Source organism: Oryza brachyantha, chromosome 2 (genome assembly GCF_000231095.2).
Source record: "Oryza brachyantha chromosome 2, ObraRS2, whole genome shotgun sequence".
Taxonomy (NCBI): domain Eukaryota; kingdom Viridiplantae; phylum Streptophyta; class Magnoliopsida; order Poales; family Poaceae; genus Oryza; species Oryza brachyantha.
In genome coordinates this window covers 1437837-1449749 of record NC_023164.2, presented here as the reverse complement: position 1 = coordinate 1449749, position 11913 = coordinate 1437837, and the positions used below count along the sequence as shown (strand labels likewise).

The window sequence follows — 11913 nt, the reverse complement described above, 5'->3', positions numbered from 1 at the left end:
AGTTTTTTTCTTGGGGAAAAGGATTTTTGGGTTGAATTTAAATAGTAAACTGCACCTATTTTGTTGTTGTTATTTATTATCATGAGAAAAGGAAATTCAAAAGCCGAGTATTTGCGTTCGTAAGATGAGATCAAGCGATTGTTTAGTAAATGTGTTATGAGAGATGAGATTATAAAGGCTCTGTTTATTTTTACTTAGGATTATTGTAATCTAGATTATTAAGCTAGATTACTACTAGCTCTGTTTCATAATGTAAGATGTTTGACTTTTTTGATTGTAATGTTTGATCATTCGTTTTATTCAAAAATTTAGTATAAATATAAAAAATGACAAGTCGTGCTTAAAATTCTTTTGATAATAAAGTAAGTCACAAGCAAAATAAATGATATTTTCATAATTTTTTGAATAAAATAAATGGTCAAACATTAAAAAAAATCAAACATCTTACATTATGAAATGGTGGGAGTATAAGCTAAATTATTATAATCTAAATTAAAATAATATAATATTTGTTTGTTTTCATGGATTCCTGTAGACTTAGGGGTTATTTAGATGGAGCTAAACTTTTTAGCCTCATGTCACATCGGATGTTTAGACACTAATTTGAAGTATTAAACATAGACTATTAATAAAACCCATCTATAATCTTGGACTAATTCGCAAGACGAATCTAATGAGCCTAATTAATCCATGATTAGCCTATGTGATGCTACGGTAAACATTTGCTAATTATGGATTAATTAGGCTTAAAAAATTCGTAAGCGAATTAGCTCTCATTTATGTAATTAGTTTTTATTAGTATATGTTTAATACTTCAAATTAATATCCAAACATTCGATATGACTAGAAACTAAAAATAATAAGTCCCTAGAAACAAACACCCAAATTGGTTGGTTTGTATGGGTAAAGTTAGAATACCCACAACTATTAGGTGGTTAATATACGGCAAGATGGTTAGTTACTTTAAATAATCAAGGCTAGTGGTAGTTTAGCCATCAAATAAACTCAAAAGGCATTATTGGAGTAACTTATCAAATTATAATAATATGGGCTCTATGCTCTATATTATAATAATCCTAAACGAGAATAGGACTTAGTTTGGCAAACGGTCAAGAGATGTTGGGTCAGAAAGTTGGGTCAGAGACTCATGTACAGAAATTGGTAGTGATTAAAAAGACCGAAACAAGATTCCAAACGAAAACAGCACTCTTCTTATGCACCGTTCAATTTATTGTCTCGTGCACGAAGCTGCAATAGATGAACATTGAGCTTGCCTGATACTGATAGGGCGCAGTGATTAAAACTTAGGCTACCAAACTTCTCAAACAAGAACTGCATATTTCTGCTTTTGCTGCTAAGAATAATGACAGATCACACTCGGTTACAGGCAGCATTGAACAGTCAGAGGATAGCAAAGTATCTGCACTCAAGTGAGCACCATAAATAATGCAAAACAGAAGGCACACAAGGGAACATCATACATGAAAGCAGGTGCGCAACAGAAGATGTCTCTACTCTATTCAAGCAAATTACTTGTGCCTTGCTAATTGCTATGCACGCAGAAGAAGAAAAATTACTAGAGAGAGGCATATTTGTGAGCAGTGCTATAGGCTAGCCAGATGAGTGCATATATTATAAATTTATAACAAGGCAGACAAGGGAATAACAATTCAAAACACCTAAGGCTCAACAGTGGTCACTTGCTGCCATTCACCATCCACAGCTTCTTTCCATAGGGTTACATTGTTATTACCATCAGATACCGCCAGTATATTTCCAGTCAATGACCAGGACAGCCTCCACACAGGTGTTTGGAAATCATAGAGAACCCGGCCTTCCCACTGCTCGCCTTCTTTTGGTGCTGTCCAGATAACGACCGTTCCATCCTGGGAAGCACTGGCAATAGTGGACTTTGGAAGGCCTAGATTTGGGGCCCAGGCAACATCTCTCACCCAGTCCTTGTGCATCTGAAGGGCTGGAAAGCAGTCCAGCCTCCAACTCCCGTTGTACAGCTTCCATACCTTGACTGTGTTGTCACAACCACCAGAGGCAAGTTTCTGAACATATTCAAACTGACCAGAAGGCCCTGAATTGATTAGAGCACCCGGCGCCATTGCAGGAGCCCAAGAGACAGAGGTGACACCTACTGGGTGAGCCTGATCGATGCGTGTTGTATCCCACACACCATCCGAACGAGCAGTGAATACTGAAATGTTCCCATCAGATGAACCACAAGCCAGGCATAGCCCGAGCTCATGAGGTGCCCAAGCAATGGAATTGACAGAGGACTTGTGCTCAATAAAAGTGTGTACCTGCGCCCATTCATCCGGCTTGCTCCCTTCTTTCCATATGATAACCCTCCCATCATAGCTGCAAGACGCAAGCAAGGAGCCATACTTAGGATGAGCCCACGCAACCTGCCAGACCGGGCCCTGATGTCCACTCAAAGTAGCAAGCTGCTGGTGCGAATTGCCGCTTACACCAATGATCTTTATTGTGTTATCAGAGGAGGCCGTAGCCATGCGCTTGCCATAGTAATCCATGGCGATATCATGAACCACATCCTGGTGCCCTGTTTCTATCTTATGTGGAGGCATTGTTCTAGTTATATAGTCTGCTCAAATCAGAAATACCCGACCCAACTCCAAACTCCAATGTATCTGCCTCAGGATCCTATTTGACAGAAACAGGGAAGTTATATAGGGAAAAAAATAAATAAATCAGTAAAAAATATACACCACCATGTGTTTCAACATGAGTATCTACAGGTCAAACATAAGTTGTGCATTAGAGGTAACTGGTATGCTATGACTATGAGACGAACAAACTACAAATTCATGGGGAGCTTTCATGCTACACAGAGCTACAAAAATACTGAATAATTGACGCATAACACCAATGTGATTATCATTTTGTTCGAGAACTGCAAAGCAGCACGTTAATTCGCCCAAAATGCCCTAATTGACACGCTAGACGCTTACAACAACAGGGGCGGATCTAGTGGAACTCCCCCAAACATTTTGGGACCAAAAAAAAAAAAAACTGCTACGGAATATTAGTCTCTCTTAAGGTTACTATTAAATAAGGCAAATTAAGCCAGATCCAGAGGAGAACCTATCTAGGGTTCATGATGCAGATTCCAGAAGAGAAAAAAGTGCATGAGGATGTGGATAGATGCTCACAGCCGGTGAGGATGAAGGACGACAGGGATATCAGCGCAGGCGGCGGGAGGAGAAGCCCGTCCTGGGCCGCCGCAAAGGAGAGCGCGGGGGGGAGGGGGGGGGGGAGCTCGCCCTCGCCGGCCGGCTGTCCCTGCCGCCTACGGTAGGGGGGCGCCGAGAGCGAGAAGACGGACAAAACGAAGATGCTACAGTACTAGGGTGAGGAGATTTGATCTGGTTACGTTCAATATAATGGGCATTTTGGTCTTTTCAGGTGGTTGGGTAGTATTACAAAGGTACTAACAAAAGTCGAAAAAAACAAATCGAGATCACGGTAAATAGTAGTACCGCCCTTCTTTTTTTTGGTTGATTTTCTATATAAGGCAAACTTTTAAGATATTGACCAGCAATTAATTATAAATTAAAAGCTTATTATTTATATACAATTTGATGTCATATAATATTAGTTTTACGTTTAACCAGTAATGCATGATTTTGGATTGGATAGAGTACATGTGAAGCCGTACTTCATTTTCTTCGGTGAAAACAAAATATTCTTTTATATTTTAATAGATAGCGTTGTTGATTCAGTGTCACACGATTGACTAATCGTCTTATAAAAAACTTATGTAATTATTATTTATTTTATTATAATTATATTTATTACTAAATTTATTTTAATTATAACTTACATTTACATATATTTGTATAATAATTTTTAAAAAAGAATGATAACCATAAACAAATTGTGTTATCTAATAAAATACAGAGAGAGCACTCTTTTATAGAAAAGTAGTTTTGAATTTTGATTCCATGTATCTAGAAGTAATAAAATCTTGTCTTGTCACATGAAATTAAAGCCCAATGACCCAACAGTTGATAAGCCCTCTCCATGAAAGAAAAAAAATGATAAATTTATGGAGGCCAGTCAAGGTCGTATTGCTGATTAACAAGCATGCGCGGGCAGCGTGAGGATCAGAGGTGAGGCGCAAATACGTGCGACCAAAACTTCAAACTCCAGCTCGAAACTTTCTAACTCAAATTCAAATGTCAAACTTTTAACTCCAGTTTAAAAACTTTCACTAAAAGTTAAGTGGATAAAGTGTTCGCTAAATAATTTTATAGCGCGTGCGTCAAATATTTTGACCCTTGTTAAGGGTATGTTCTTTTCTGATGGTATTTAGATTTTTGTTAGCATGCTTCCAGTTTAAGAGCTCCTAAATGATGTTTAAAATATGTTTTTTATAAAGCAAAATTCTAACCATACAGTAGTTAATTCATTCATTTATGGGTCATTTATAATCATATCAGAAAATCTAAAAAAAAAACTCATGAGAAAAACACACACCTAAGCGTTATAAACGACAAAGTTAACATAAAAAAGAAAAAAAATCTAAGCCATTCGTCTAATCACTCCAAACGTGGCACAAACAATTCATCCCTCTATTAGCTAACACGAATGGTCTTGTTTTCAAATACATGTTCATTTTCATATTATTAGACATGTAGTCGACCAAGTATTCAAATACAAAATCAACGATATATATATAGCTATCTAGAATAAGACAAAACATACTCTCTCTCACGTTATAGCTATCTAGAATAAGATTAAACATACGTCCTTCTTCTAGATATGTTTATTTTTTAGTTTTAGATACCATGTTTAACTCTTCACATTGTTTAATTTTTTTACGATTAATAGTTTTATTGTTATTAGATAAATAAACATGAGCAATATTTTATGCAGGATTATTTTTTTGATTTTTTTATATTTTTTTTTCAAATAGAACAGATGGACAACCGAGAAACGAAATGGAGTTACATTTTAGGACAAATGGAGAATTTAAACGGTATCAATGTACAGCAATTGTACACCATATGAAAAGGTAGACAGAGAACCATGGAACCAAATGAGGTAGATGAAGGTGTGCTGCGTGCGTCTATACGAGCTAGGAATGATAACGTACCAGTAAATCTCTTTTTTGATTCAGACTGTCAAAAACAATACAGCTTAGTTTGATAGAATCTACTCTCATGTAGCTGAAATGAGAAACAAAACTAGCTCAGCTCAAAATATTTCTAGTGACTACCATTTTTGAAAGGGAACTGATAGTCTCTTCATTTTTTAAAGCGAACAAAAGCAGCTCCTAGCTGTGCCTCACAAAGAGAGAGTGTTTCAGGATTTAGTTTCTTCTGAAAGCGTTCTTTGAGGTTAAGCTTTGTCACTGTCTGCAAAACTCGGGTGCAAAATCTCCGGACTTCTTGACGGCGTGACTTGTTTTCTGGGATCTTTGTAAGAACATCCTGTATCAGCTCGCACAGCTGAGACAGGTGCTTCTTCAACACCTTTGATGCACTTGAATCATCGCCAGCCCAAGATTTGAGTATGCAGTCTATCAATTCCAGTGCCTGAACTCTTCGATATTCAGCTTTTGTGCATCCAATCTTCTGTAGGACAAAACCAAAGAGCTCCTCTCCTATCCAGGGATTCCTCCGGACAACCTCCTTCACAAAACCAAGCTTCAACCGTGATTTCTTATTGTTGAAGTAGTCAGTCAATATGTATTGGAACTTATCCACCACACTTGCAAGTTCTTGTTTTGAATAGCTCTTTGAATTGATGATCTTCAGAAGCCAAAATGTAGCATTTTGGGCAACAGAAGCAACTGTGTTGTATCGTGACCGTGATGCCAGTTTTAGAGCTTTCTCCAACAAACTTTCAAGGGTACTAAATTCAACATCACCACCCTTTGGATAATCCTTTGCTCTGAATATCCTTTTCTGCAATATACCACCTATGCGTTGCTTAAATTGCTCGCTGCCATCAGCACTATGTGACTTAACAAAAGCTTGCATTAAGAAAGAATAGACGTCCAGCACCAGATTTTTTCCTGTGGGAACAGAAGGTTACACAAGAACATATAACAAATGTAAATGCTTTGTTAAAATTGCATGAAAGCCAAATCCCCTTAAGTGACTTTGGACATGGACTTTCCACAAGGATCAAATTTGAAAGTACCCTTTTAAACTATTATGCGACTTGCAACAAACAAAATATGCAGAGATGTTTGAAATGCACCTGTATTCCTCTGAAGATAAATCTCGAGTAATGTAAGGACACGGAGCTTGAACCGCATAAGTTGGGATTGCTTAGTTTCACTGCCAGGAAGGTTGCGCTCCTTGAAAATCCTTGCAATGTAAGGATCAATGCGGAACATAGCATCATCATCCATACCATCTGAATCATCTGAATCATCCCCATCTTTGGTAGCTTTTGCACCGTCTCCATCTTTTGCCTCAGGATCAACTGTTTCATTCAAATCATCTTGACTTTCATCAACTTCATCAGCTGAATCATCACCCATTTCCTCATCCAGTCCGCCAGCAGCAGAGTCAGTGTCCCCAGACTCCGCGTCCTCCACAACGGTTTCATCATCATCCTCAATATCAACACACGCATCATCTTCATCATCATCACTACCTGATTGGTGACGAGAACCTTTCAAATCTATCTTCACAACTCTCAACATATCAAGAAGTCCTGTTTCTGTAATTTCATCACAGAACAGTCGGAAGACCTGTTGATTCAAGAGACCAAGTTAGCTCAGTCAAGTCAAATGAAAAGGCAACAAATAACCACCACGAAACAGAAACAAGAAAGAAAATAAAGGAAAGCACAATCTGAATGCACAAGTTATTTTACTCTGTATTTTTGACTAGTATGATATATAATGGCTAGTTACTATGTTTACATGTCCACTAGTACAAATGAAAGTGGCTGCTTACAAGAGTGTATAGATCATTTAAAACTGCATGTCCATAATTTATTTCCTTTTATCATCAACATAAAATTCGTCCAAAAATGGAAAACTTCATATTACTAGAGGTACATGTACAGTGACGGTGTATTACTTGCCTGTTCAATGGAGAAACATACAGGGCCAGACACATGAGGCAAAGCAGAAAGAAATGTCTGGACAAGTACATCCATAAACTCTAGTGGTCCATCCTCATTGGAATCCTCTGATGTGTCATCATTAGTCTCCTCCAGTCCGTTCTCGTTAGACTTGCCCGACCCATCCTCATTAAACTCCTCTGCACCACCCTCATTAGAGGGTTGTCCACTGGATTTGTCATTCTGAATGATGGAAGGGAACGATTTCTTGCAGCATATAGTCACATCAATTGCTGCCTCCCAGTACTCATCCGGATGGAGAAGAACTTGGAGGAGCAACTGAATAAGGAGATAACGCATTGCATGCATTTTAGTCGAATCCAAGCCAGGGCCAACTTTTCTTTCCTATTCACAAGGGAACCACAGAAACTAGATGATGGAACCATAAAAGAAATATATGAAATATCCATGAAAATGAACAGAACTATTATTCAAACTAAATGCCTGCTTTGATACATTTAAACTCCTAATTCCAACAAGATTAAACTAAAATAGCAAAAAAATTCACCATTGCCACAAAAAAGTTTCTTTAAAAAAACACTGCATCAAAAGAGGCAATTCATATTCAACAGACTATATTTTAAAGGAAGCCCTTAGTGCATACACTCAGTTGTTGGGACCTCTGGTTTATTTTGAAATAAACACTGGCACCATTATATGTCAGAGGTTATTCAAAAGTCATCAGCCTAAACCAGATATAATACAGCAAAAGATAGTTCCAATACTGGAAACAGGAACTATAGTAAAGATATTGTTCCAAAGTGGACATTCTTGTAGGTCATACTAAAATAATGCACCACAGAATGAGTCAACAAATATGGTTGGTTGAATAATTGCAAGTTACAAACCTCGTAGAAAAGCAAAGATTCTACATCCAGTAACTTCTTAAATGCATTGTCATCATTGGTGCTCAAGGTCCGGAAGAGTGAAACTGAGGGAATGTTGCAAAGGGTGTTGATGAAACGCATGAAGTAGAAGCCCAGGTCATTAGACTTAATCTCGCTAACATGTAAAGCCTCATCCTTCTGTGCATCTTCTATTAAGAACTGAAGTTGTTCAATGCATTCATTACGTGTTGATGTTGATATAGCTGGCTTTGGCCATTTGAACTTCTCATGCAGCTCAAATGATGTCACCTCATATCCCAAAGATGCTGAAAAAAGACCTTGAACTGCAAGGAATTTCAATACCTCAGTCTGCACTTGGAATTTTTCTTCGATACACTTAACCATTTCAGAATCTGTCAGTGAATTCCCTTTAGATGTCAGCTTTAGATTTTTCAAAACACAAGGAATTGTAGTCACTATCCAACTCTTCAAAAGGTCAGCACTCCCTTGGCCAAAAAGGTCCTTATCTTCAATTGAACCAACTTCTGAATTCTCATCAGTTGTCTGACTTTGATCAGATGGTTCATCAGTAACAGAGCTTTCATCTACAAAGAGTGACATCAAACTCTGCACGAGGCACAGGCAATCTTGACCACTTCGGAACTTGGTTACCAAATCTTTAACAGTTTTCGTTTTTGTCATGCAGTCAAATCTTCCACTACTATACTTCTGCAAGTTAATAATAAAAGCAACACGCCGGTCATTGTCATCACTCACTAAACTTACTAACCCCTTCAGAAAATGTTGCCCGGCATTGTGCAACCATGACGATTCATTTGACAGAACATCCATCAAACCAAGAACAACCTTGCTGGACAGAATTACTTGAATTGAAGATGGGGATAGCTTAGGAAGGAGGTTAAGAAGAATATTAAATGCCAAATGCTTCCTGTCATGGGATGAGAGCAGCAATGTTCCTTCAATTATGACCTCACAGAAAGTATGTAGATTCTTTTTTGTATCCTCAGAGGAGCTGCCTTTTTTGTTCTTTTTGTGCTTCTTGCTTGAGCTTGTGACAGTGTCATTCTGTGAAGCTGCCTCTCGAACAAGCATGTCCGTGATAACAAGCCACAGACTATGAATGCGTGGAAGACAGAAGGTGGATTCCTGAAAAGATTTACAAGACATCAATCAAAAGATAAGGCAAGGAGTGGCATATATAGAAACTAAATATAATTTTTTTTAAAAGAGTTTTTTTGCAGTCCAGCACCGAGGGGCAGTGCCAAATACTTGGCCATTGGATCAGGCCGATCAAACGGCTGGCAGGGTTTCGGTACTGCGAGGTACCACTTTTGCCCCTGATGTGGTACCGAACGATAAAGAGAGGTGGAATGGTAAGATAGTAATTTCACGTGGCATGGATGGATGAGGCCGTATGGATGGATGAGGGGTTGAGGCGGGCAGAAGAACCCTAGATTGGATCCAACTCACCGCTACCGCTGTTGACCTATTCTTCTTCCTCGCCGTCTCTCTTTCCCTCACCGCCACGCCACCATGTGCCTTGCTGCTTCCGTGCAGCCTTGGAAGCAGACAAGCGATGCACGGGCGGTGGAAGCGGAGAAGGGGTGCATGGGGGGGTGCGTGGCGCAGGATGCGAATGGCTAAAGGGCTAGGGCGGCACGCACTAGGAAGGTGAAGACGAAGTTCTAGGAAGCGACTCACTAGGCAGTACTTTTTGCTGGATGGGAACAAACCACTTTAAAAAAAACTAGCTAGTAAATGCATCTTGGATAAATTAAACAGTAATACTACTTCTATAATGTTACTCCTGAAACATTAGTTACAAAAAAAATACCTTAAAACAAGCAGCAATTGAAAGAAGATGCTCTTCGGCAAAAAAAAATTCTGGGCTGAATGGATATGGCAGAAGCTTCCCAAAGATCTCCTTCTGGGCATTTGTTTTTTCTTGCAACTTTAAAGCCAGATAGAGTGCATCTGGATCTCCAGCATCAGAAGCTCTATTGAACCAATCTTGCACACCAGGAGCTTCGAGAATCTCAGATAGTATAGCTTTTTCTGGCAGCTGCAACGTGCAGAAAAAATCAGCAAATGTTGAATCAAGCCACTGGTCAAATATTAGTATAATTGACAAATGAGGAAAGAACATATCCATTCTTAATCAAACTTTTGCACTCAATTGAACACACAATCTGTGATTTCTACATAATTGATACAAAACAAGAGTGTAAGTTGCCATAATCACAGATGGATTTCAAACCAAAAGAAAGTCAAGGGGAAGATCGAGATCTTATCCATCAAACAGAAGCCAAGTACACAATGCAAACTAAAAGGCGAAAGTTTTATCAAAAAAGTAATTTCAGGTGCAGTGCTATAAAAAATGGCTGCTTTGTTACATATTTTTTTACAATTTAATCTAAAACCACCCTTATAATTACAGCCTGGTAAGCTATCTTTTTTCTAGTCATTGTTTCTGTAATTAATTTTAAATATATTTGAATGCCAGTGATAACATCTTATGAGATAATTAAATTATAATTTTACTGATTACATTACACACATAAAAAGTTCAGCATGTGCTTGAGGCATGTACCTTTCCAGCTAAATCCAGGATAACAGCTACAGCAGGCTCAGTTAAATATCGTTTCGTGCTACCAAGTTTGACAACCTCGTTCACAAAATCCTTGACAATTGGAGAACCCTTTTCATGTGCCCACTGTCCTGACAACCGACCAGACCTAACAATTGATCCAAAGCCAAACAATCGTCCCAAAAGATTGTCCTTGGCTTCCTAAAAAATTGGAAAATGAACAAACATGTTAACAAAATAGGCCAGAAGAAATGATCAGCTAATCACTATATTTATAGTGCGTTTCACAAGTTACCGGCCCCTTCATTGAAGCTGAATATTCTAGCAATTTAGGTATCAACTTCATGATTGCTTCAACGCTGATTGCATGAATTGATTCAAGCACAACTGTGAGACCTAATGCAAATCCTTGCCTTGCAAACTGCAAATGTCCCATGTGATGATTAAGTGTAAACCGAGGACTAATACAATACAAAGCAAAAAAAAAAACTTCGTCCTAGAGTTGGAAACCATCTCTAACCTCTCTAGAAGAAGAGATACCGCGAATGAGCCGCCGGATGGCATAGCCCACCGACGGCGCGCAGTTCTCCAGGCCATCGTCCTTCTCCGCCTCCATCTTCGGCGGCGCGTCTCCACCCTCCGCTCCACTCCCCCCCTTCCGCCCACTCTTCTCGTGCGCCTTCTGCACCTGCCGGAGCTCCGCCACAAGCGCCTCCGCGGCCGCCTCCCTCTGCGACGCCTCCGGCGAAGCCAGGTCCCTGAACACGTTCATATGAAGCCCAGGCCCCGACACCACCGGAGCAGGCGGGGCAGGCGCCGCCGCCGCCACGGGCTCCTGCTGCGGCTTCGGCTTAGCAGCGGCGTCCGATTCAGCGGGCTGGCGGTGCCTCTCCTTGTCGAGCTCCTTCCGCTGCTTCTTCCGCTCCATCGCCAGCTTCTTCTTCTTCGCCGGCGCCTCCGCCGCCGCGGTCGCTGCGGCGGCCACTTCCTGCGAGGAGGGCCCGCCGGCGGCTTCGGGCTCCGCGAGCGCGGTCGGCGGCCTCTTCTTCCCGGCCATTGCGGCTCCCCTCAGCTCGAGGCGATGGCTGCGAGAAGCGTGGGGTTTATGCCGTCGTGGAGGCGGCGAAGCTTGGAGCCAAGCCAAGCCAAGCCTAGGGTTTCTCTCCTCCACCCCTCTCTCCTTTCTTTTTATCTTTTTTTTTCCTCTTTGTACATCGCGGCGTCGAGGAAACCATAGGCCCACCCACTTTTCGGCCCAACAAGGCCCATCCAACTTTCGGCCCAACAAGGCCCACCTCCTTTCTTTTGTACACCGCGGCGTCGAGGCCCACCCACTCTAAGGCCCAACAAGGCCCACGTTTC

At 40.3% G+C, this 11913-nt stretch overlaps 2 protein-coding genes across 2 annotated transcripts; both read right to left on the bottom strand.

The window, feature by feature from the left end:
• Positions 1–1421: 1421 nt before the first annotated feature.
• On the bottom strand, positions 1422–3345 carry LOC102702628 (protein transport protein SEC13 homolog B-like). Its single transcript, XM_006646790.3, has 2 exons — positions 3183–3345; positions 1422–2673 (listed from the first exon to the last, which is right to left on the bottom strand). The coding sequence occupies exon 2, from the start codon at positions 2595–2597 to the stop codon at positions 1680–1682; it is 918 nt and encodes a 305-aa protein (XP_006646853.1). The 5' UTR covers positions 2598–2673; positions 3183–3345; the 3' UTR covers positions 1422–1679.
• Positions 3346–5125: 1780 nt separating this feature from the next.
• Positions 5126–11741, bottom strand: LOC102702348. Its single transcript, XM_006646789.3, has 8 exons — positions 11072–11741; positions 10847–10972; positions 10555–10752; positions 9799–10026; positions 7965–9110; positions 7078–7461; positions 6241–6739; positions 5126–6052 (listed from the first exon to the last, which is right to left on the bottom strand). The coding sequence occupies exons 1-8, from the start codon at positions 11606–11608 to the stop codon at positions 5280–5282; spliced, it is 3891 nt and encodes a 1296-aa protein (XP_006646852.2). The 5' UTR covers positions 11609–11741; the 3' UTR covers positions 5126–5279.
• Between the last annotated feature and the right edge of the window lie 172 nt (positions 11742–11913).

Excerpts from the sequence above, each read along its gene's own strand:
- LOC102702628 (XM_006646790.3), bottom strand. The coding sequence starts at position 2,597 with ATGCCTCCACATAAGATAGAAACAGGGCACCAGGATGTGGTTCATGAT.
- LOC102702348 (XM_006646789.3), bottom strand. The coding sequence starts at position 11,608 with ATGGCCGGGAAGAAGAGGCCGCCGACCGCGCTCGCGGAGCCCGAAGCC. Across the intron at positions 7,462-7,964 it reads AATCTTTGCTTTTCTACGAG|GAAAGAAAAGTTGGCCCTGG; the intron begins GTTTGTAACTTG and ends CCTTGTGAATAG. Across the intron at positions 6,053-6,240 it reads TTATCTTCAGAGGAATACAG|GAAAAAATCTGGTGCTGGAC; the intron begins GTGCATTTCAAA and ends CTGTTCCCACAG.